We start from the raw sequence: 22,479 nt of genomic DNA, 5'->3' as shown, positions 1-22,479 counted from the left end.
ACAAACACAGGGGGCAACTGCTCAAGGGCATGGGGGCTGCGGGCAGTGCTGTAATGGGACATTGTAAAGCACCATGTCCAGATTGGACTACGGGCTTCTCGTTTTGTAAAGGTTGCTCATGACCCAGCTAGGTGCCACAGTGCCTTTGAAACTCTTCACCTTTCTGTGCCAGGAATGGCTAATGGCAGCACCATTTTAAATTGTATTATAAGGTCCCCACCTATATCTGATCCCTAAGTAATGCTCTGTAGCTACCAACACTGAAGCACGTGCACAGCATTTGGAAATGCGTGGAAGAAGGTGTGCATAAAGAGGCCCCCCAGCAACGCATGCGCTGTCCCAGGAGGCATTTTCTTTTGTACTTTAACCAGCTAGAAATGGGTCTTGAAGCTTTCCAGATCCATGGAGTTGCAAGCACGTGATGCAGTCAGTTACAGTCACATGACAGGAAGGGAAGCCAAACTTAAAAGACCACACTGGAAGCAAGTACAGCCTCATATGGAGCTAAGGTGGCCAGCTCCGAGTTGGGAAATTCCTGGAGATTCTGGGGGTGGAGCCAGGGGAGGGCGGGGCCAAAAATACCAGGTGACATCAGGAGGTCCAGCAGTGGGGCCAGGACACTAGAAGCCCTCCCACTGTTGTCCCCCCCAGCACCAAGAATACCGAGCATCACTTGCCCCAGACTGAGAGTTCCTATCTATACCTCTTGGCTAACAGCCACTGATGGACCTTGGCTCCATATGTTTATCCAGGGGTCATTTTGTAGAAAAAGAGGTGCAGGAGCTTATTAGCATACCTCATTAGCATAACTTATTTGCATATGCCACACCCCCTGACATCACCGGAAGTGTGTCAGAAGGCAACACCCACCGCTCAGGCGCCACTGGACTGTTTTGGATTGCTAGCTATTGGTAGTGGGGGGGGGATGTGCAGATCTGTCCTCACAGAGGAGGGAGAGCTTGTACCTGAATAAAACGTGGTCTTAAAGGTGCCACTGGACTGTTTGGGACCGGGGGGCTGGGGGGGGTGTTCTGTAACTTACCTGGCTGCTTCTTGCTCTGACTGAGGGCTGCTGGGAGCAGGGGGTGGGGCTTGTTGCATGTGCCTGCCCCCTGGGCTCTTTACTGCCGGAGCTCCGCTCCTGTGCGCTCCTGCAGGAAATGACCCGTGTTTATCCAATTCCCTCTTGAAGCTGTTCTACTCTCCTCTCTCTGCAACCGGCTTGCTCTCCACCAGGTGCCCCCGGCAGTCTTACTCTGGTCCCCTTGAGCCGTTTTCCCCCATGGTGAGGATGGAGGGTGAAGGGAGGGGGGAAGCCCTCCCCTTTGCTCCAGAGGTGCAGGCGCTAGCTAAGATGCAATGGGGTGTGTGAGGGGGAGACAAACCTACATGCTCCGAATTAATCTGTCAGTTAAAAAAGCTTCCAGGTATATACTGAATATTAAAGAGTCATGCCGTGTATGTCTGCATTTGGTGCACAGGCCACGCTGTAGTCATGCGGCTCTTTGGGTGCCTGTGGTTCTCCATGAGCTGTGGAGTGCCGGAGCCCCTTTCTAATACCCTGGATGAGGCAGCCTTTGTTAACGGTGAACGGATGTAAGGGTGTTTCTTCACCTCGCTCTGAGCATGCAGCAGAGTGAGGAGGTAGGCTGGATTGTGCCAAACCCATCTGCAGATATATTACATTTGTTAAAGGTCCCCTGCATAGGAGAAAAAGACAGAAATTGGCTCAGCTTAAACCTTTCTTCTTGATTTCCTCTGTTTCCACCCCTAAAGGTTTTAAGTATGGAAGCGCTGAAACAAATGGGCATCTCAGCCCACAATCTGAAGGGGTGCAGTCTGCTCCATTCCACTGCATCTGTAGACAAGTCCTCATTCTGAACAGGCTTAAGACTGCCTGGAAACTTCATCTGGTTCCAGTTGCTGGTGTGGCAGTCGACACTGGGAACACAGTTTGCCAGTACTGAAAGAATTTGACTGACTTGGTTTGCTGACTGTTCAAAGTGCTGGTTCCTGACCTTCAGAATTGTATGTTGTCTGGGAACAGGGTATCTTGCAGATCAGCTGATTCCATTTAAACCTGCACGGTGGCCATGATCTCTGGAGGGTCTGCGCCTCTGAGCACCCCTTCCGGGCAAGCTGGGTAGTTACCAGTGACGGGGCCTCCTTGGTAGTGGCACCTTGTCTGTGGAATTCTCTCCTGCACCCTTTTGCCTGGTGCCTGTTTGTAGGAAAGTTAGGTGCCCAGGGAGGGTTGTCATTTAGTTACTGTTCCTGTTTTTTTTACTTAACTTTCATTCTTGGTGTATGATTGTTTTAGGGCTCTGGTCCGATGGCTCCCAGTTATTATCTAACGTAGATTTAGTACTGACATTTGATGGTGTTCTTTTCCTAAATTTTATGGTGGTGCTTGTTTTTGTAAACCTTATTCTGGAACGTCCCTCGGCTTTTTGGTTGTGATTGCCAGAACAAAAAGCTTGCAATGAATAAGATGGCCTTGGATACTGGCAGAGTGATTTAATTAGAAAGGAGGATTTGCATTCATTAGAATATTTATATGCTGCATTTCTAACCATACTCACAGCAGCATAACTGTAACAAAAGCCATATAAAATAGCTAAAATAGTTAATAGCTATTTAAAACTTAAAACCATGAGGGACATATTTCACTACAAAGGGCCTTTTGGAATAAAGAAAGCTGAAGGCAGAAGCCCTATAAAGAATGCACTGTTTGCAAAGCAAGAGGACTGAATTCCTGTTGAAAAAGCCCTCATGTGGGTCCTCTGTGATCAGATTTCTTCGTGCCTGCAATAATTCTCAGCCTACTTCAGAGCACAGACTGGTGTGTGGGGCTGGAGGCCGTCCACCAGATACCTTGGACCCAAGCCATTTATAGCCTTAAAAGTATGTACTGCCACTTCGTATTAGGCCCAGACTCACGCAATGTAATTGACACAAGACGGGAGTGATGTGCTTGCTGCGTCCAGCCTCTGTAAGCTCCCTGGTTCCAAACCAGTTGAAGCTGCTTGAGCTACCTTCAAAAGAGGATTTTGCTTCGTGTACACACTCTCTGATGAAAAAGGACTGTTATAAGGACTTTTTCCTTTAATTTGTGTACATTTTTTGAGGTTGGAAATTTCTTCCTGTGAATGCTATACACTTTTCCCTTTCTTGTGGGATGTTAGATGTATCAGAATTGTAGACTATTACCACACAGTTGAATACTAGTAATTTTTTTGAACAACACTGTATACTCCTTTATTGAATTTCCAGTGAATTGCTGGAATATATATATATATATTGCTTTTTATTACTGTCTGGAGTCTGCCTTACGGTACGTTTTTCTGTTGTGTGCCTGCCTGGTTAGTTACTGTGAGCTATCTTCAAAGGCAGCCCCACGTACAGGGTACTACAGTAGACCAGCCTGGATGCTACCAAGGCATATGTGACCATGGCCAAGTCTGCCTGTTCCAGGAAAGGCTGCAGCTAGTGAACCAACACGGTAGAAAAATGCACTCCTGTCTGCCCAGATTCAATGAGGTATCCAGGGGCACACCCAAACTACAGACTTGCTCCTTCGGGGGCCGGGGAGGTTTATAATGAGCACCTTTATAAAAGGGAGGTTTATAATGAACACCTATTCTAAGGGAAGCTTTACCTGTGACCCGTAGAACCCCCCTTTTATCTGGGTTTAATTTCCTCTTGTCTTCATCCAGTCCCTTACAGCCCACATATGTCAGTTAAGCTTGCCTGCAGCTTCCCTGGATCTTGAGGAGAAACAGAGTGCCGTGTCACCCGCATACTCGTGACACCGTACCTCAAATCCCCAGCTAACCTCTGCCAGCAGTTTCACGTAGATGTTAAAAAGAACAGAGGAGAACCAGGAACATGGTGGGACCTTGTAGGCCAATGGCCAAGGGACCAAGAAGTCTCCCGGCAACACCTTTTTGAAACTTACCTTCCAACATGTAGCAGCTATGGCACCAGTACAGTTTAATACCTGTGAGGAATTGATTTATGGCAACCTAATTCAGCTACAGAGTAAGGCCTGGATAAAGGACTCCCTAGAATTGCATCTGTCAGTTCCTTTATTGACCCAGGACTCTCGCTGTTACTCACAGGTGCTAACCCTCAGCTGAAAAATCCCCACAGTGATCATTCCTACCACAGTTTTTTTTTAATAAAACCCCCAAAGGCTATATTTCTTCCTCCTTTTATATAAAAACTGCTTTCCAAACCTTTCCTTTTTTAAAAAAAAGGCAGAGTTCTCCTGTGTTTTCCAACAAAGGCCGTATCAATCAACCATGCAAATGGTTCTTGGTTTTAAAAAAATGCAAGACGAAGAATAATCCAGAAGATGCTTTCAGTTTCTGAACCCATTCACCCACACCAGCAAGGATGGCGGGCTGCTTCTCTCTACGAAGTCCAACTGGTACCGCTCGCCTTCACTGAATGATACTGTCCTGCTGTCCGTTTTGGGCTGCCTGGCCGGGGTCTGCGGCCACAGAAGGAGAAGGAGTGTTGCTCTGCAGGAACCGCCGGAAGTCCTTAATCATGGGGCGAAGGATCTGGATGAGGGCGCTCAGAGCAGCCTGCGTCCCTTCCATGGCCTGGGCCTGGCGCTCCTGCGCACATGCTTGCACTTCCTGGGAGCGGCGGATCATCTGCAGCAGGTCATTCTGCTGTTCGAGATGCTGGGCGATCTCCTTCACGTGCAGGTTGGTCACCCGCTGCTCCTGCAAGAGCTTGGCTGAGTTGAGGGCAATCCTGCTCTTCAGCTCCTGAGGCTTCATGGAGACCTCAGCTTGCTGGGCCATCATCTCCAAGGGCGTTTCGGTGGCGACGGAGGCAGGGGGCTCCGACGTGCAGTACTCCACGACGCCGTCCTCCAAACTGTGGTAGGTGGTCTCTGCTGGAACTAGAAAGAGAGGGGGGGGTCAGGCAAAGAGGCCAGAGTCTTCAAACTGGTTGGCTCTGAGCCGAACTGGGCGGTTGGTTGCCCAAGTGGTCAGAAATCTGATGCTGGCGCCCTGAAGTATTTGGTCATCTTTTACTGTGCTGTCTTATACTGGTATTCCACTTTCTGTATTGTTAGACGGTACACCTTGGTCTTAGTTTGTGGTTCACATTGTTCTCTGATTTTGTAAAGCTAGTCTTATGGCATTGTTCACTGGCTGTCTTATCAAGATGGGTAGCCGTGTTAGTCTGTTTTCAGCAGTGGAAAAGAGCAAGAGTCCAGTGGCGTGACTCACGAAAGCTCATACCCTGCCACAAATTTTTGTTAGTCTTTAAGGTGCTGCTGGACTCTCGTTCTTTTCTACTGGTTGTCTTATGCCATCCAACTGTATCGCTTTCTCTCCTGTAATCTGCCTTGAGTCTTAGCAAGAGAGGTGGACTATAAACTGAGTAAAACAAAAAATATATACACAGGGCGGTAGGACAAATGACCGAAAACAGAGGGAGTCTTCAAGCTGCTGTTCCAGCATTCAAGGATCATCACCCCCACCAATTTTATACTGACAGTAACACCATAACATAAGCTAAACTGCAGGACAGGGAGTGTGTGTGTGTGTCTGTGATTGGCCCAAGGCCATTCAGTGAGCTTCATGATTGGATGGATATATGAACCTGCGTCTCCCTGATCCTCGTCTAGTACCACCACTGAGGGTTGCCAGCTCTGGGTTGTGAAACACCTGGAGGGTGGAGCCTGGGAAGGGCGGGGTTTGGAGAGGGGAGGGGCCTCAGCAGGGTATTATGCCATCAAGTCCACCCTCCAAAGCAGCCATTTTCTCCAGGAGAACTGAACTTAGTCATCTGGAGATCAACTGTAAAACAGATCTCCAGGTGCTACCTGGAGGTTGGGAACACTACCACCACAACACCCTACAACTTACAAAATTACAGCTGTCCTCCTGCCCATATCCGTGTGTCTTTGGGTAGTCTTCTGTCAAGCTACTCACCCAAAAGAGACCTATTTGCCCTGAGCAAGTGGATTTATTCTGAAACAGCCACTTTGAACAGTGTGGGTGGCACACATCTTCTGCAAACTAAGTATCAAATCAACGCTGCTGCAAGACCAATGGGGGTGTTTCTAAACAGGGAAATACCTAACAGTTGCAGAAACGGTAAATCATCAATGGTCGTTAGGCAAGACGTGTTAGCACGGCCTTCCTTATGTTCTTTCCAGAGCTTAAAGGTAAAGGTTTCCTTGCTCGAAAGCCAGTCGAATCCGACTCTAGGGTTGCGGTGCTCATCTCCGTTTCAAAGCCGAAGAGCCAGCGCTGTCCGAAGACGTTTCCGTGGTCATGTGGCCGGCATGACTAAACACCAAGGCGCACAGAACGTTGTTACCTCCCAACTGAAGTGGTACCTATTTATCTACTTGCAATTTCCTGCTTTCAAACTGCTAGGTTGGCAGGAGCTGGAACTAGAGACGGGAGCTCATTCCGTCATGCGGCACACTCGGGTCTCAAACTGCTGAACTACCGACCTTCCGCAGCCTGCAGTTCAGCATCTTAATCACTTGAGCTTAGAGTGCTCTAAAAGACAGAAGTGAGGAAAGGGACATAACGATGAAGACCTTCCTTCATCATCCTAAGTAAACTCAGCAGTCATGAAATAAGAGGACAAGTCCTTTTGTGGATTAAAAACGGGTTAACAGGAAACAGAGAGCAGGTATAAATGGGCAGTTTTCACAGTGGAAGGTGGTAAGCAGTGGGGTACCGCAGGGCTCTGTACTAGGTCTGGTGCTTTTTAACTTGTTCATTAACACTTTGGAGTTGAAAGTAAGCAGTGAAGTGGCCAAGTGTGTGGATGATGCTAAGGTGTTCAGGATGGTGAGAAACAGGGAAGATTGAGAGGCACTCCAGAGGGATCTGTTGAGGCTGAGAGACTGGGCATCGACATGGCAAATGAGGTTCAGCGTGGGCAAGTGCAAAGTAATGCACACTGGAGCCAAAAATGCTTTCTAGAAATATATGTTGATGGAGTCCGAACTGACAGTAACTGATGAGGAGAGAGATCTTGGAGTTGTGGTAGATAACTCACTGAAGATGTCGACTCAGTTTGCAATTGTAGTAAAAAAGGCAAATGCTATGCTAGGGATTATTAGGAAGAGAATGGAAAACAAATCAGCCAGTATCATAATGCCCCTGTATAAATCATTTGGAATACTAGGTACAATTCTGGTCACCAGACCTCATAAAGATAGTATAGCATTGGAAAAGATACATAAAAGCGGAACTAAAACAATTAAGGCGATCAAACACCTTCCCTATGAAGAAAGGTTAGAGCTTTTTAGCTTGGAGACATAAAAGAGGTTTACAAAATTATGTATGGAATAGAAAAGGTAGAGAAAAAAGTACTTCCCTTTTCACAATACAAGAACTTGTGGAAATTAATGAGTAGTATAAAATTTATACTATCTAGAAATGGTGAAATATGTAATATTGAATATGTAGTAATGATAAAACTAGTAATGTAGTTGTAAAATAGATGAGTTATGAAACTTGAAATTAAAAATATTGAATATAAAAGTACGCCAACAGAAGTAAGGACCATTGTAATTTATAGACAGTGTCTTAAAAATTAAAATGAAGTAGATATTGGGGAGAAATATTTTCTGCGTAATACACTCTAATATATAATTATCCTTGATATATACAATTATGTTATATAATCCCACTTCTTTTTGTATCCCCTCTGTACTATTATTTTGTTTTTTAAAACACACACACATAAATTAATGAGCAGTAGGTTCAGAACAGATAAAAGGAAGTACTTCTTCACTCAAAGAGTAATTAACACGTGGAATTCATGTAGGAAGTGTTGACAGCTACAAGCATACAGAGCTTCAAGAGGGGATTAGATAAACCTGTGGAGAGTGCAAAGGTTGGCTTGAAACTCAACATCAAAAAAAATAAGATCATGGCATCCGGCCCCATCACTCCTTGGCAAATAGAAGGAGAAGTTGTGGAAGCAGTGATAGACTTCACGTTCCTGGGATCCAAGATCACTGCAGATGGTGATTGCAGTCATGAAATTAAAAGACGCCTGCTCCTTGGGAGGAAAGTGATGGCAAACCTTGACAGCAAAATAAAAAGTAGAGATATCACCCTGCCAACAAAAGTCTGTATGGTCAAAGCAATGGTATTCCCAGTAGTACTGTATGGCTGCAAGAGTTGGACTATAAGGAAGGTCAAGCGCTGAAGAATAGATTCTTTTGAACTATGGTGCTGGAGAAGACTCTTGAGAGTCCCCTAGACTGCAAGAAGATCAAATCAGTCAATCTTAAAGAAAGCAACCCTGACTGTTCCCTGGAAGGCCAAATACTGAAGCTGAAGCTCAAATACCTTGGCCACCAAATGGGAAGGGAGCACTCACTGGAGAAGACCCTGATGCTGGGAAAGACTGAAGGTCAAAGAAGAAGGGGATGGCAAAGGATGAGATGGTTAGACAGTGTTAACGAGGCAACAAACATGAAATTAAGCAAACTCTGGAGCACGATGGAAGACAGGAGGGCCTGGTGTGATGTGGTCCATGGGGTCGCAAACAGTCGGACTCGACTGTGCGACTGAACAACAACACGGAGCAGAGGTCCATCAGTGGCTCTTAGCCACAAGGTATAGATGGAACCCTGTTTCTGGGGCAGTGATGCTCTGTAATCCAACATGGTTTCTCTTATGTTCTTATGAGTGGACAAGAAAGGGAGAAACTAACTTAGCAAGAATTTTTTTTAGTAAGATGAAACTGGGTGCCTTCCACAATTAGATCAAACAGTTGTGTGTTGTTTTGGCAATGACATAGACATTCAGACAGCTACATGACTCATCATCACCAAGGAACTAAGCATCAGGATTCAGGGGGCTACTACTTTGCAGTTTCCTACCTTGTTGGATTTTGAACAGAGTGCTTCAAGTAGTCAGTTGGCAGACAAATAGCATATGTAGTTTCATCAGTCTAAGCCTAGTGAAATGAGCAGGCTTAGTATAGAGCAGTGGTATTCACTCCACCGCTCACAGTCACATTTGCAATCACTGTCAGCTTGAAGAACCACAACTATAACCTTTTAAATTGCCAGACTACCTCTGACCATATAGCTGGGACCAGTGTTCCCTCTAAGCTGAGTTAGTGTGAGCTAGCTCACAGTTTTTTAGCCTCCAGCTCACAGACTTTTGTCTTAGCTCAGGAAGGCCGGCTCCAGAGCTAACTGATTTATGCAGTCACCAAATCGCTCGCTCACAACTTTAAGGCCCGTAGCTCACAAAGTAGAATTTTTGCTCACAAGACTCCACAGCTTAGAGGGAACATTGGCTGGGACCTTCTGTGTGCCAAGCAGATGCTCTGCCATTGAGCCACGGCCCCTATGCTTCCTTTTGCTAAAAGCTGAACTCTAGTGTTGCAAGAGACAGCGTGGTTAGAACCACTCTCTGTGCTGAGTGGGAACCACCAGCCAACCACAAGCCCCATCAGACATTGGCCATAGCCACTTTCCTGAAACATGGAAGAGGTGCCATGCTGGGGACAGCTCACAAGTGGCATGTTAAAGAGCCACATGTGGTTCCCAAACAAACTTGCACTCCTAGGGAAACCCCCCCCTCTTGCACCGGCAAAGAAACAGTGGGGGGGGGGGGTAGAAATGACATTGGGCTACTTGCTAATGTCAGCAACTGCTCTAAAAACTCTATGGCAATACCATAGAGTTTCTAGAGAATCAATTGACGTGCTGACATCACATCCAGTCAGCATATAGCTAGACGTCATTTCTGCCCTTTTTTCTGTCCCCAAAGATCCCAAGGATGCTGGGTCACTACCTGGCATCCCTACCATTGAGTATCACTGGGCTAGAGTAAGAAAGCTAACAAAGAATCGTACAGATACGCAACTTCTTATCAGGCTTGTTTTTCCATTGGAGAAAATTCAGCAGTCTTCTTCTGTGGTCTCCTCCAACCCACCCTTGCCCTATACTTGGAAGTGAGGGTGTTTATATATGCATTTCTACATGGACATCCCCCCTCCCCCAGGTTTGGATACCAGGAGCCAAACAGAAGAAGAAGAGATTGGATTTATACCCTGCCCTTCACTACCCAAACAGCAAGACCAGATACCCACAACTCCACCGGCACACACCACACCACACCACGGAGTGCCAGCTGCAGACAATGTGTGAGGCAATAGGAACTGATGAAGAAAGCTGACAAAAGACAGGCTGGTCACCAGAAGCTGATACGTGATGAAGAACTCTTCTGTTTCCAGAACCACTGATCACCTAATCCCTAAACAGAAGAGAACTTCCCCTCCAAGATTTCCTGAAGGGAACTGTATGCGGAGGCAGAAGATTCCACACCTCCCACACGGACCCCATCCAGTTTCTTTCTGCATCTTTTCCCAACCATAAATCATGTTGAGGAAATCAACTTTCGGAAAAGTGGGATAGAAATAACACAAACAAAATTCTCTCCCTCACTGTTGTCAGCTAAATTGCAGAAGGGCAGGTGCGAGCATCTGTGGCCACAAAACCGAGAGAGAGTCTTGTGGTACTTACAGACTTATCAGTTTTCAGGGACTCTGAGCTTACTTTGAAAAACCTACGCAACTCTTAGTGCGTCCGACGAAGTACGTGCCAGCCCACACGTACGTCACGATAAATCTACTCACCTGGGCTGTCACGAGACTCCATGTGAGCGTGTACTAGTTTCAGATAAAAAATGTCAACTGTGCTAATCTCGCTGGCAGCTTACAGCGAATTAACGCACAGTGATTGCTCCCCCTCAAGCTGAACCCTTCTGAACTAGCCAAAAGGGCTGCGGCTGTATAAACGACTCACTTACTTTGGGTTAGAGTGACAGTTGTGGCTGCGGCTGTGATTGGAATTTCAGACCCATCTGCAGCAGTGCAGTCTCCAGCAGGCAGGCTTATAATGGTGGCTTCTCCCAGCAGGTTACAAATGCGTTGCTGCATGGGGGTGAGTATAACCGGAGCCGCAGTCGCGCCAGTTGGCTCCTCCACATCTTGGCCCTCCCCAGTTCCATCTTGGCCATCGCCACCTCCTTCCATCGCAGCTCGGACCTGGGCCACCTTACGGCGGACCTCAGTCTTGAGGTCTGACCATTTCTTCTTGACCTCATGCAGCTCCCGGCGGCAGGTGGCCACGGCATTCACACGCCGCTGGATGTTGTGCCAAGCAGCCGCCTTGGCAGCCAGTGACACGCCTGCGTTGAAGTGGTTGATTAGCAGGTGCTTGCTCCGTTCTAGCTCCTCCACTATGATCTCCACCTCCCGCTCCGAGAAGTTCATCTTCCGCTTTTTAGCCGGCGGCGCTGGGGGAGAGGACATTGCCCAGGCAAGCTGTGAGCTCAAGGTCACGTCCGGAGACACACCAGGATGACGAAGCCTAGGGAAATAGCAGGGAGCCAAGTGACAATGGGGCAGAACAAGCTGAAGAACGCTGGAAAAGGATGGAAAAAGTTAGGCCTGTTGACCAAGGCAGGGATGCTTTATGAGGGGTAACACTGGCAAGATCTAAGTTCAACAGGGTCCTGGTAAAAAACAGGAAACGTAAGTTTAGATATGTATTTATAGAGATCTGTATGCTCAAAGCGGTAGAAGGAAACCACAGAATACACAGGCCAGTTTGGTCAAAGGCAACCATCTTGGTTGGTGGCAAGCAGGTATCAGGTGTAAACTTTAACATGGCTACTTTGTGGAAGTTTTGTAGTTGGTTGGGGTGGAGAGAGAGAGAGAGAGAGAAAAAATTGAGTACATATAGGAGGGGGGGAGAGATGAAGACAGGAAACCCAGGAGGACACATAGGGGAGAGGGCACTTGTTAACCACAGAAGATGCAGGAAAGGTGAGTATGAAGTCTCAGATGAATGAGGGGGAGCGGGGCAGGAGCGGATCAGGAAAGAGACGTGCCATGCCATGCCAGGACCAACACAAAAGCGCACACTTGCACAGGAGACCAACTTTACACGCAATAAGCTCCACTGAACAGGATCGCGGCACGAGGCAGGCAAACAGGTCCACATTTTCAAAAGAGTAACTGAAGGGGAGGGGGACATGGGGGAAGAAAAAAGAAAATCAAGAAAAGGGGGGGGGGAGGCTCTTGAACATAAAAGGGAATCCATACAGTGAAGGGGGACGATGAAGAAAGAGAACAATAGGAAGTAGGGGGGTGCGCAGGCCATATAAAAGGCAGAAAAATAGAAGAGGATGCAAAGAAGGAAACTCAGTGGGTTTGGAATGGGGGGGGGATGTTGAAAGGAGCCTAATAGAAAAGAAAATCGGGGAGGGTTTTTTTTTCTGGAATCAGAGAAGGCTGAGAGGGGGGCTCAGGAGGCCTAGATGAGAAGCTGAAAGGAAATTCAGGCAGGGCCCAAAGCCCTGAGGCCCACGCAGGGAAGGTGTTCTTCCTCCTCGGGAGACAACCCGCCTCAAGTGGGGCTCGAGCCTTCCAGGCCCAAGGGACCACCGTGTCCCCCCCGAAGGGGTCTCTCAGGGGCCTGCTTCCTCCCGCTCCCTCCCCTTAAGACGGATCCAGTTACGCAAATTGCGTACCGCGGCCACCCGGCGGAACCCGCGCCAAAGAGAGCTTCTAGTTTGCGGCAGTGGCGTAATGGCTTCTAGAATCGGCCTTTCACGTCTCTGTCCTCGCATTGGGCAACGGTCCTGCCTATCAAGGATCCGGGTTTCCGCCCTTCCCCTACGCCGCTGCCATTGGTTGCGAGCTGGACGCGGAAATAGCCCCCCTTGCGTTGTTTTGAGAGCGCGAGCCGGTTGGCCCGGCCTCCTGCCTCTATTTTCCACCCGCCTTGCGAAGCATCGCGTTATTCTGCCACGCATTGGGTGCCGAGTATGTCCGTCAAGCTTCAAAACCGAAAACCCGCCCCATCAATGACATTTTTTCCAAGTTCCGCCTTTCAACTCGTTTTGACGTGTGCTATTGGCTCTCCGCGTTGCCGTTCCGCCATCCAATAGGTCACCTTTTCACTGACAAAGGCAAATCTTTTGCCAATCGCTTCACGGCGTCTGCCTTTCCCTTAATCTTATTGGCCTGGGGAAACCTGACGGGAGTTGAGGTACCAGCTTCCCTTCCGTCTTTACGTCACAGCGTAAAACCCCGCTTGTGGATACAGAAGTGGGCGAAAAGATACCGTCACGTGCCCATGACATAATCGCTGCTTTCCTCCCCCGCCCCCCCGGCCGCCTTTTAAAGCTTCTCCCATCCTGTCTAGACAAGAGCGTTTTGTCTGCCCCATCCCTTCTTCCGATTGGGCGGGCCGCCGCGAGTCACGTGCTGGGCTTTGGCCTGTGGGTGGCACCGTCCCCGGCGCGAGCCGCCCGGCTTAGCCAATCGGCGAGCGGCGCGCGCAGGCTCGGGGCGGGCGGCTGCTGCTGCTCCTCTGCGTGAGGGGGACGCTCACTCAGGCCGCTTCCGTTGGGCCAGGGCGCCATTTACCGGCGAGCGGCTCTGCGAGGCGGCTATGCCGGCTGGCGCACGGCGGTCGCTGGCTTCCCCGGTGGTGAGCGGCGTCCTCTGTCAGTGCGGCGGTGGTGCCGCCGCGGCCACGTCGACATCGCCCGCGGCCTCCGGGCAGCTGCCGGCCAGCGAGGCGAGCTCTTCCCCCCCGTGCCTCCTGGAGCAGGAGCGGCGCTTCCACAGCCTTTTCCGCCTGCTCGACGTGAACCGCGACGGCGCCCTTTGCGTCCACGACTTGGCCGTGGGGCTGGGCCGGCTCGGACTCTACCGCTCGGAGAGGGACCTGTGGGTGAGTCGGCCGGTGGCGGGCGGGGAAGGACGGGGGAGCCTGGCCGTAGGGGGCCGCGGAGGCAGGACGGGGAATGACCCGTCTTCGTACCTTTAAGCTGCGGAGCTCACTGGGTGGTCTCAGGCCAGTCTCTCTCACTCTCAGCCCTACCCACCTCGCAGGGTTGTTGTGAGGGTGAAAAGAGGCAGAGCCTGTAGCCAGGATTTTGTGGCTTGTGGGTCAAATATTTTTCCTGGTGGGGACGCCATTAATTGCCATGGGGGGTGGGGGTGGCGGCGCGCCCCTCTCCCTCTCCTGCAAGATTTAAAGGTTCCTCTACCTGATTTTATGGCCACGTGCTCCCATGGATCAGCTAAAGGGCCCTTTAAATCTTGCAGAAGGGGAGGGAGAGGAGTGTACGCGGCCACCCGACGTCTTCCGAAAAGCATTTAAAGGGATCCTTTAAATGCTTTTGGGAGGAAGGGGGTGACCCTTTAAAGAAGGAGACAGAGCCCCCAGTAGCCCCCCAGTAGCTATGGAACAGGTGGCTCAGTGGTCAAGACGCTGAACTGCAGGCTGTGGAAGGTCACTAGTTCATCAGTTCGAGACCTGCGTGCCATATGATGGAGTGAGCTCCCGACTCTGGCCCCAGCATCTGCCAACCTAGCTGTTCGAAAGCAAGAAATTGCAAGTAGATAAATAGGTACCACTTCGGTGGGAAGGTAACAGCGTTACGTGTGCCTCGGCATCTAGTCATGCCGGCCACATGACCACAGAAATGTCTTCGGACAGCGCTGGCTCTTCAGCTTGGAAACGGAGATGAGCACCGCATCCCTAGAGTTGGATACGGCTGGCTTTTGACCAAGGGAAACCTTAGCTATGGAAGGGAGGGGGGAGCTATTTGTGCTTCATGGCTTTTGACCAAGGGAAACCTTAGCTATGGAGGGGAGGGAGCTATTTGTGCTTCATGATAGAAGGATATGGAAAATGTAGCAATAGTTATAGCTTTTAAGCACTTTTTGAGCCATTCTGGCGCCTTGTGATGACAGTAGATGGCACTTGCCCCTCAAGTGCATGATGAGGCTCTCAGCCTGACAGGCTGTGGCTTGTTCAAGACTATCCAGAGAGTTCCCAATCCAGGCAGTAATTTGGAGCCAAGTTACTGATCCCTGGCTCTTTGCGCTGGAACATATGCGACTCAGGTCTCGTTCTTGCCCTGGTAGTCAACCTGTGTCTTGGCTGAAGGGTATAGGCTGCAGGTGGGGTGCACATGACTGAATGACTCACGATTGAATCAGAAACAGATCATGTTAGGGAGAAAGATCTTCCTGGAATGCGTGGTGCTGATAAGTAGGTCATGAGATGCTCAAGCTTCTTCCTTTGGAAATGAAATTCTTCCTGATTCTATTGTGGCTTGCTGTAAGGTAAACTGGTATTAAGAGACTGAGCTAGGCTAGTTTACTTGGGATGTTAGTCTCAAGGGATTCAGTGGGGCTTGCTTCAAAGAGTCACAGTTATTCTGAGTGGGCTTTCTTGGGAGAAAACTCTTCTGAGCTTACCATGAGACTTATAAGTAAATGGGCAGACCACCGCAGTCAGATTCTTATGTGGCTCCCAGGATATGGTTGCAAGGTAGGTGATGTAGCCACCTTGCTGAAGCAAAGTGGATCTGCATCCCCTCAATGTCTGGACAGGACATCTGGAAAATCGTGTTTATGATGTTTTCAGATTTGTGTCTGAGTACACAGGAGACTTCTTCAATTTGTAACTACGTGTCTTTTCTCAAAGACTTCAGGGTAAAGTGTGTTACAGTAATCCAGTCTTGAGATTACTGTACATGGATTAGTGTGGCTAGGTTGGCTGAGTCCAAAAAAGAGGACATTACTTAGGCAAAATGAAGTTGGTAGATGGCTCTCTTTGACCCTTGATTTACCTGCTTTTCCAGTAGAGAGATGTATTCTTTGTCCCTGTATCTTCAGTTACCCATTTCTTTTCTGTTCTGTTGCTATCTAGAACACAATATTAAACTCCAACTTAACCCCTGGAAGCTTTCGTATCAATTATTTTCTGCAGTTGACATTATTATCTTCCAACTTAACCCCTGGAAGCTTTCGTATCCTCAATTATTTTCTGCATTTGACATTCTTATCTACACTGGCTGTGGTCACACACACTAAATAATCTACTTTCAATGCACTTTCAAATTGGATTTTGCCAGTTCACACAGTAAAAATCCACTTGGAAGGTGCATTGAAAGTGGCTTATTTAGTGTGTGTGACCACAGTCACTGTTTAGCAGACAAAGTCTAAACTTTCCTTTGTTCCCCATTTTCAGTCTCATCGGTCACGCAGTTTCTTTCTGTACAAATTGTGGAAATCCTCCCTTGGTTAAAATGTTTCATTCTCGGACTGGCCTTGGCTACAGCAACTTTATTCCCTCTAGCCTTCCTTTGTTACATGTTGGTCATGTAACCACTATCCTGAATTCTATCACCTATAGGAGTAGTTATTTTTCAGGCCATCTGCCCTCCCCCATCCTGTTCAACATTTAACACAAGGTTGTCCTGAACAGTAAAGCTCTTTATGGTCTTGGTCCGTACTATATTTCTGACCTCTGACTGTTGCTCATCCACTTTCAGTAATTCCAAATTCTTCTTCTTTCTGAAGTAACTGCTTTACCTGAAGGTCTGTGTGGAGCTGCCTCCTCCTTTCTCAAAAGCCATTTCTGCTCTGGCCTCTTTTACTTGGTCCAGCCCCAGTCACACGGGCTGGATATCGCGGGGGAGGGGAGGCGTGGCTAATTGCCCCGGCACAGTTTGATCCACGATTATGCGATCAGGCGTGCCGGTGGCACACCACCAGTCCTTCCTTCGGCGCTGGCGAGTAAATGAGGGACCAGAGGGGAATGCTGCGTGCCGGCGCGATCACACCACGGGCGTCTAGAGGCAGCCCGTGGCAAACTTTTACTAGTACCTTGGAAGTACTAGTTTTTTAACTCGCATTGTCAGCGGTAAGCCATGGGTGCGCTCCACTTCCCAGATGTTGGGGTGTGACTGCGCCCGGATAATCCGCCCACCATCCGTGCCTCTCCCGCAACTTTACTGTGTGACCGGGGCCTCCCTTACTTTTCATCCCAGCTAAAATAAACCCCAAGAACATGTAGTTGCTCCACAGTTTGGGGGAGGGAGCTTTTTTCTTTTTCTTTTTGCTTGCTACTTTAAGGTATCATGTACATTATAGCCTAAATATATTGTACTGTGTCATGCCAAACAATAAGACAAGCGTGGTTTGCAAAACTGCTCCAAATACACTTTTCTGACTCTGGTTTGCTAGCAAGTTGCAAGCCATGACTTGTTGATTCAGGCATTATGCCAAACCATAGTGTGTTTATCCATTGTTTGTGATGCCTGAATGGAGCCACTGGCATTCTTCCTCTAGAAAGAAAAGTGTTGGGGGCAGTGTTCCCACTAAGCTGAGCTAGTGTGAGCTAGCTCGCTGTATTTTAGCCTTCGGCTCACACATTTTTGTCTCCGCTCAGGAAGGATGGCTCTGGAGCAAACTAAGTTATGCAGTAGCCAAATCGCTCGCTCACAACTTTAATGCCAGTAGCTCACAAAGTAGCATTTTTGCACACAAGACTCCACAGCTTGGAGGGAACATTGGTTGGGGGTACATTATTTATTTATTTATTCGATTTGTTATCCCGCCCTAACCCCTAAGGGTCTCTGGGCGGCTTACAGGGAGTGCTAATCACATTACCGAATCTAACCTAGGGCCACAGATATACAGGGGTGGTGACAACCCTACCAGGCAACCTTGTTGCGGCGGATCTTCGGTTGTTGTTCTGTTCTTGTGGCGGTAGTCGGTGGCGTCCTGAGTGTGCAGTTATTGACAGGAAGGTTCACATGAAGTATTGGTGTAAGAAATGTCTGGAGTAAGCTTCAGAAAAGCTAACAGGGAGAACGGTAAAAGCTCATAAGGGATGTTATTTTAGAGATTGTTCTTTGCTGCATGGGAGAACAGGACAGTAGGTTTAAGCATGTCATTGAATTGGTAGAGGTGGGACTGTGTCTTTTTTCTTAATGAACAAAGCTGTACAATTATTTGATATAGTATCAGGTGGGTAGCTGTGTTGGTCTGAAGCAGCAGAACAAAGTTTGATTCCAGTGGCACCTTTAAGGCCAACAGTTTTATTCTAGGTATAAGCTTTCATGTGCATGCACACTTCTTTGGATACATTGAAACAGAAGTCACCAGACATTACATATAGGTAGAGGGTGGGGAGGGTGTTGCCAGGAAGGGCTAAGTAGAGTCAAGATGCATAAGTAGCTGAGCAGTAAATATAGTTAAGATTGGATTAAGGCATTTGGTAAGACCTGTGAATAGCAGCAAATTAGCATACAGCATAATAAGAGTTTCAAAGCAGATGCAAGGACTGAATGACATTAGCATGTGTAGTAAGATAAGAAACTGATATCTCTGTTAAGCCCTGTGGGTTCCATTGTCCTAAGTGTTGTAACAACTTGTAACCCAGCCATCTCCTGTTCTAGTCTTTTTCTGAAATTCTTTTGCAATGAAAAACTACTTTGAGGTCCCCCATGGAATGTCCTGGAAGGTTGAGGTGTTCCGCTACAGGTTTCTCAGTTTTGTGATTCTTGGTGTCAGATTTGTGTCCATTTATCCTCTGGTGTAGGGTTTGACCTATCTGCCCTGTGTAGAGAACTGAAGGGCATTGTTGGCATTTAATGATATATACAATGTTAGAAGATGAGCAAGTGAATGAGCCTGAGATGGTGTAGTTGATGTTGTTAGGTCAAACCCTACACCAAAGGATTCTTAAACAGGGAGAGTCCAGTCATAGCATCCTTATTTGTTTGCAGAAGACTCTCGCAATCACTTTATGGGACTCCTGGGGTATGTCAGTCCATGGCAAAGGCACCATGTTCATATTTTGCCATCAGCTTCCAGCATTGCTTGTTGCTTGTTCTGTGGAGGCTTGCCAAGAACCAATTCAGGAATGAATCCTCTTTGAGGCAGTAGTTGGGCATGGTCCCCTCATTGTGTGGTGGTGTGGCTGGCTGGAAGCTGACACTTGTAAAATTCTTCTCTTGACTACTGCACTAGACCGTACTTCATGTTTTCTGTAGATAAACTGTAGTGTAAAGTAGAAAAGAACAAGAGTCCCGTAGCATAGTGTAAAGGATTGATTGATTTTGGCAAAAGGAGTGCTTAAGTAATTTCTGTGGTGGGTGAATTATATGCATCAACTATTGCCTAGGATTTTTGTGTGTGTGAGGAATACATAACATCTTTTTTAATAAGAAAATTACATTCAGGTTTGAAATGTCATTCCTGCCCAATAAGGCTTGTATAATATGTCATTTTCCACGAAATTATTTTTTCTACCATAAATAGTCCAACTGCCGAACAAGTTATGTTCTCTTCACTTTAATGCAGATGATAAAACAAATCTTTGTGCTCTGTTGGGTGCTGTAATTGCATAATCTTTATTAGAAACATTTTGAGCCCATTATTCTCTAGCATCCTTGAATACTATTATCCTTGTATGATTAACTTTGATTGTTGAAATCCTATGTGCAGATGCTATATTGACATATCGTTAACTTATTCTGAACTAGGTGATAGGGTGTGGATCAGAAATGCACACAGTAAGGCCACTGACAGTGGGTATTGTTCTGCAAAACTGGTAGAAGCCCCAGTTTTGCAGAAGAAACATGACATGTAAAAAATATGTTAGTGGTTAGAAAATTCCCCAAGTCATAGAAACAGTATCTGCTTCTTTTTTAAAAAATGCCACTAAGATCTAGCAAGATGACACTGAGATTTTAGGTTTGTTAAGCAACCTGGAACCAACATTGCTGAGAATACCAAGTTTCATTTGGGGTTTGGGGGAAGGAAGAGAGACTAAAAAAGAGGAAAGATAGGAGGGAAGGTAAAGCTGATAGGGGGAGGAACAAAAAAAGTAAAAGGGAAAAAACTGCAGATGGGAAGAGAACTGAAAAAGGAAGAAGTGAGCAGTGGCTCACAAAAGCTCATACCCTGCCACATATTTTGTTAGTCTTTAAGGTGCTCCTGGATTCTTGCCCTTTTCTGCTGCTACAGACAGACTTAACACGGCTACCCATCTTGAAAAAGGGGAGTGGGTGAGAGACGGAGGGAAAGAAATAGTAAAAGGTGTCTAGGTAGCCATCTTACAATAGCACTACAGATAAGATTAGAATTTCAACAGCCAGTCCATATGCAAAAGAAACTCCTCATGAAAGCTTCTCCATTAGCATGTCACAGCCTAGGGAACTCCTACAAGATAATGACTCAGCCCCTACCCCACCTTCCTGAGTAGGTATAAATTACCTGCCTATCATTTTTCTTCTCACCTTGACACAGAGAATCTTTCTGTATTATTCCTCTGAAGATGCCAGTCATAGCTGCTGGTGAAACGTCAGGTCCTACAATGCCAAGACCATGGCCATACAGCCTGGAAAATCTGTAACAACTAGTGGCTAGGTAGGTTGGAGAGAAGAAAAGGGGGAGCAGCTGCAGGCAGTGCTAGGTGGAAAAGCATGATCAAGACCTGAACAGTGATGTTTACTGTTTCTATTCTAAAACTGGTTTGTTTTGGCTTTTATTGCAGTGAGATGATAGAAAAGAAATGTTTCAGCCTCAGAAACAATAAACAAAAGACTGGTATGGAGTGCTGGATTAAATTTGGTTTTGCCAAACATTCTGGCCTTCTGCTTTGGCTGGCATCTAAAACTTCAGGCTGCAACCCAGACAGATTATAAAGCTGGAATTGCATTCTGAATATGTGCACGCATTTGCTATTGAGCATACACTGTAGGGATAAGTGCAGAATTTGTAAAAAGCTATAAATGCCCGCATTTGGATTGTAGTCCATTAAAATGATTTAAAATGCAGTTCAAGATCAGATAAGTCTTATTTACTTTGGCCAGAAAACTCCTTTGCATTACAAATAATTTTTTTCAAAGACAAAATGCTGATGTAGAAAGATCAAAAGTGATGTAAAAAGGGGCTCAAAGGTAGCCTCTCATGAAAACTTTGCGTGTTTCTGCTGTCTGTAACCTTGTCTGCCTTGAACCTGTTGACTGTTACTAAACTTGTCATAGCATGACTCTCCCTGTTTCCTTTACCTCAGTACTTCCTCAGTATGACATTTCTTCCATCTACACTTGTGCTGAATCCTCATCTAGACTTTAATCTCTTCTCTTGTAGACTCTGGAAACTCTCCTGTCTTCTCATGTGTCTCGACTGTCTAGACTCCAGCATGTGAGCTGCGCCACTTGCCTTCTCGTGCGCATAAAGAAGTACGGCCAGCTCTCTCACCGTAAACTACAGGGGCGAGTGTATGTTTGCTGAAATGGTTCAAAATTTGGCAGTTGTGTTAATTTTCCACAGAATTTTGACGTCCATCTGTCTCGTATGTCACAGTTGTGTAGTGCCAGCTAATGGTCGTGTCAGATGAGTTGCCTGGTGAGCCATATCACAGCTTTGTTATATTTTTAAACACAGCCTTTGATTTCTTTTTCTTTGAGTATTGTGTGTCTTTCTGTGCCATATTTGGACTGCAGTTTTGGATTGCCTTATAATAAACTTCCACTTATGTGTGTGGGTAGTTGAAAGTTGCGGGTGAGCCTCATCCACAGAACAGGTAAGAAACAGCCAAAGATTTCGTGAACGCTGAGGCTTACCTCTCTGCTTTGATTTATTTAATTAGCTACTTTGAAGGCCACATATTTTGGTTGATGGTAGCCAGGCGTTATTTCTGGTTGCCACAGATGCTGCCTGTGCCTCATGCAGAAGGATTTAGGGAGGGGCCAGGTCAGTCTGACTTTGTCAGGACACATAGGAACAGCAAGGGAAGTTATTGCTGCTCCAGAGGTTAAAGGGATCTTCCTGTCATTTTGGTGCACAGTGAACTCGGGAGGGGCAGTCCTTTTCTTCGGCCCAGCATGAAGGGAAACACCCCTGCTCTAGTATTATGTTAACCGTGAAACACAACAACATAATAAGCAGTGTAGTGAAGAGGGTGCCAGAGGACCATCCTGACCGATTCTCTGACATCACCTGTGGCTGCCACCCACTGGAATCGGGAGGAGAGAGGGTTCCTAGCACCTTGCCCCTCCTCCCCTCAGCAGTTTTCCCCTTTTATATCCTGTGGAGGCTGAGAACCTTCCTCACTGGCTACCTGACAGGTCTTGTGGGGATCCCTGTGGGAGGCAGGTGGCCGGCCATGGGCGCCACCACTATTCAGTTGTTGCGGCTGTTCTTTCATGGGGGCAGGCTTCCCGGGCAGCTGCCTGAACTCCTCCCAAGGTGGCCTCCTAATGAGCTCGGGAGCCTCTTTTCCTCTGGATCACTACGTTGTGTGGAATTTGCTACATCTTATACTGCACCAGTCTGATATTTTTCAGTTTCACTGTAAATTTTAAATCTTCTAAGAGTTTGTAATAAAACAAATCTTCTACTTATGTTCCTTCTGTCTTTTTTTTTTAAATGGTTACCACTACTTTACCAATATGAGCATACTCTGAAAGCATTTCTTGGAAAACACTGCTTAGTGGCACAAGGCCTGAATGCTGATGTTCCAGCATCCTCTGCTCTCTCATCTTCTGTTCCTACACAGTTGCTTGGTTCTGCCCCAATGGCTAAGGAGCTGCTGCTGCCATGTGCAAAAGACTTTGGAGGTCAGGGCAG

The 22,479-nt window shown here is 47.2% G+C and overlaps 2 protein-coding genes across 3 annotated transcripts; one reads left to right on the top strand and one right to left on the bottom strand.

The window, feature by feature from the left end:
- Nucleotides 1–4,370: 4,370 nt before the first annotated feature.
- Nucleotides 4,371–12,622, bottom strand: NAIF1 (nuclear apoptosis inducing factor 1). Its single transcript, XM_015420175.1, has 3 exons — nt 12,558–12,622; nt 10,830–11,392; nt 4,371–4,918 (listed from the first exon to the last, which is right to left on the bottom strand). The coding sequence occupies exons 2-3, from the start codon at nt 11,332–11,334 to the stop codon at nt 4,446–4,448; spliced, it is 978 nt and encodes a 325-aa protein (XP_015275661.1). The 5' UTR covers nt 11,335–11,392; nt 12,558–12,622; the 3' UTR covers nt 4,371–4,445.
- Nucleotides 12,623–13,400: 778 nt separating this feature from the next.
- LOC107117976 (calcium-binding mitochondrial carrier protein SCaMC-2-like) lies at nt 13,401–22,175 on the top strand. Of its 2 annotated transcripts, XM_015420178.1 has the most exons (3): nt 13,401–13,768; nt 20,399–20,451; nt 20,998–21,035. In XM_015420178.1, exons 1-2 carry the CDS (start codon nt 13,484–13,486, stop codon nt 20,399–20,401), a joined length of 288 nt encoding a protein of 95 aa, XP_015275664.1. In that variant the 5' UTR covers nt 13,401–13,483; the 3' UTR covers nt 20,402–20,451; nt 20,998–21,035. The 2 variants fall into 2 exon arrangements, with proteins under 2 accessions (XP_015275664.1, XP_015275663.1); XM_015420177.1 differs by lacking the exon at nt 20,399–20,451 and having other exon boundaries at nt 20,998–22,175.
- Nucleotides 22,176–22,479: the final 304 nt, after the last annotated feature.

This window comes from Gekko japonicus, unplaced genomic scaffold (genome assembly GCF_001447785.1).
Source record: "Gekko japonicus isolate JY-2015 unplaced genomic scaffold, Gekko_japonicus_V1.1 scaffold102, whole genome shotgun sequence".
Taxonomy (NCBI): Eukaryota; Metazoa; Chordata; class Lepidosauria; order Squamata; family Gekkonidae; genus Gekko; species Gekko japonicus.
This window is presented reverse-complemented; position numbering and strand designations above follow the sequence as displayed.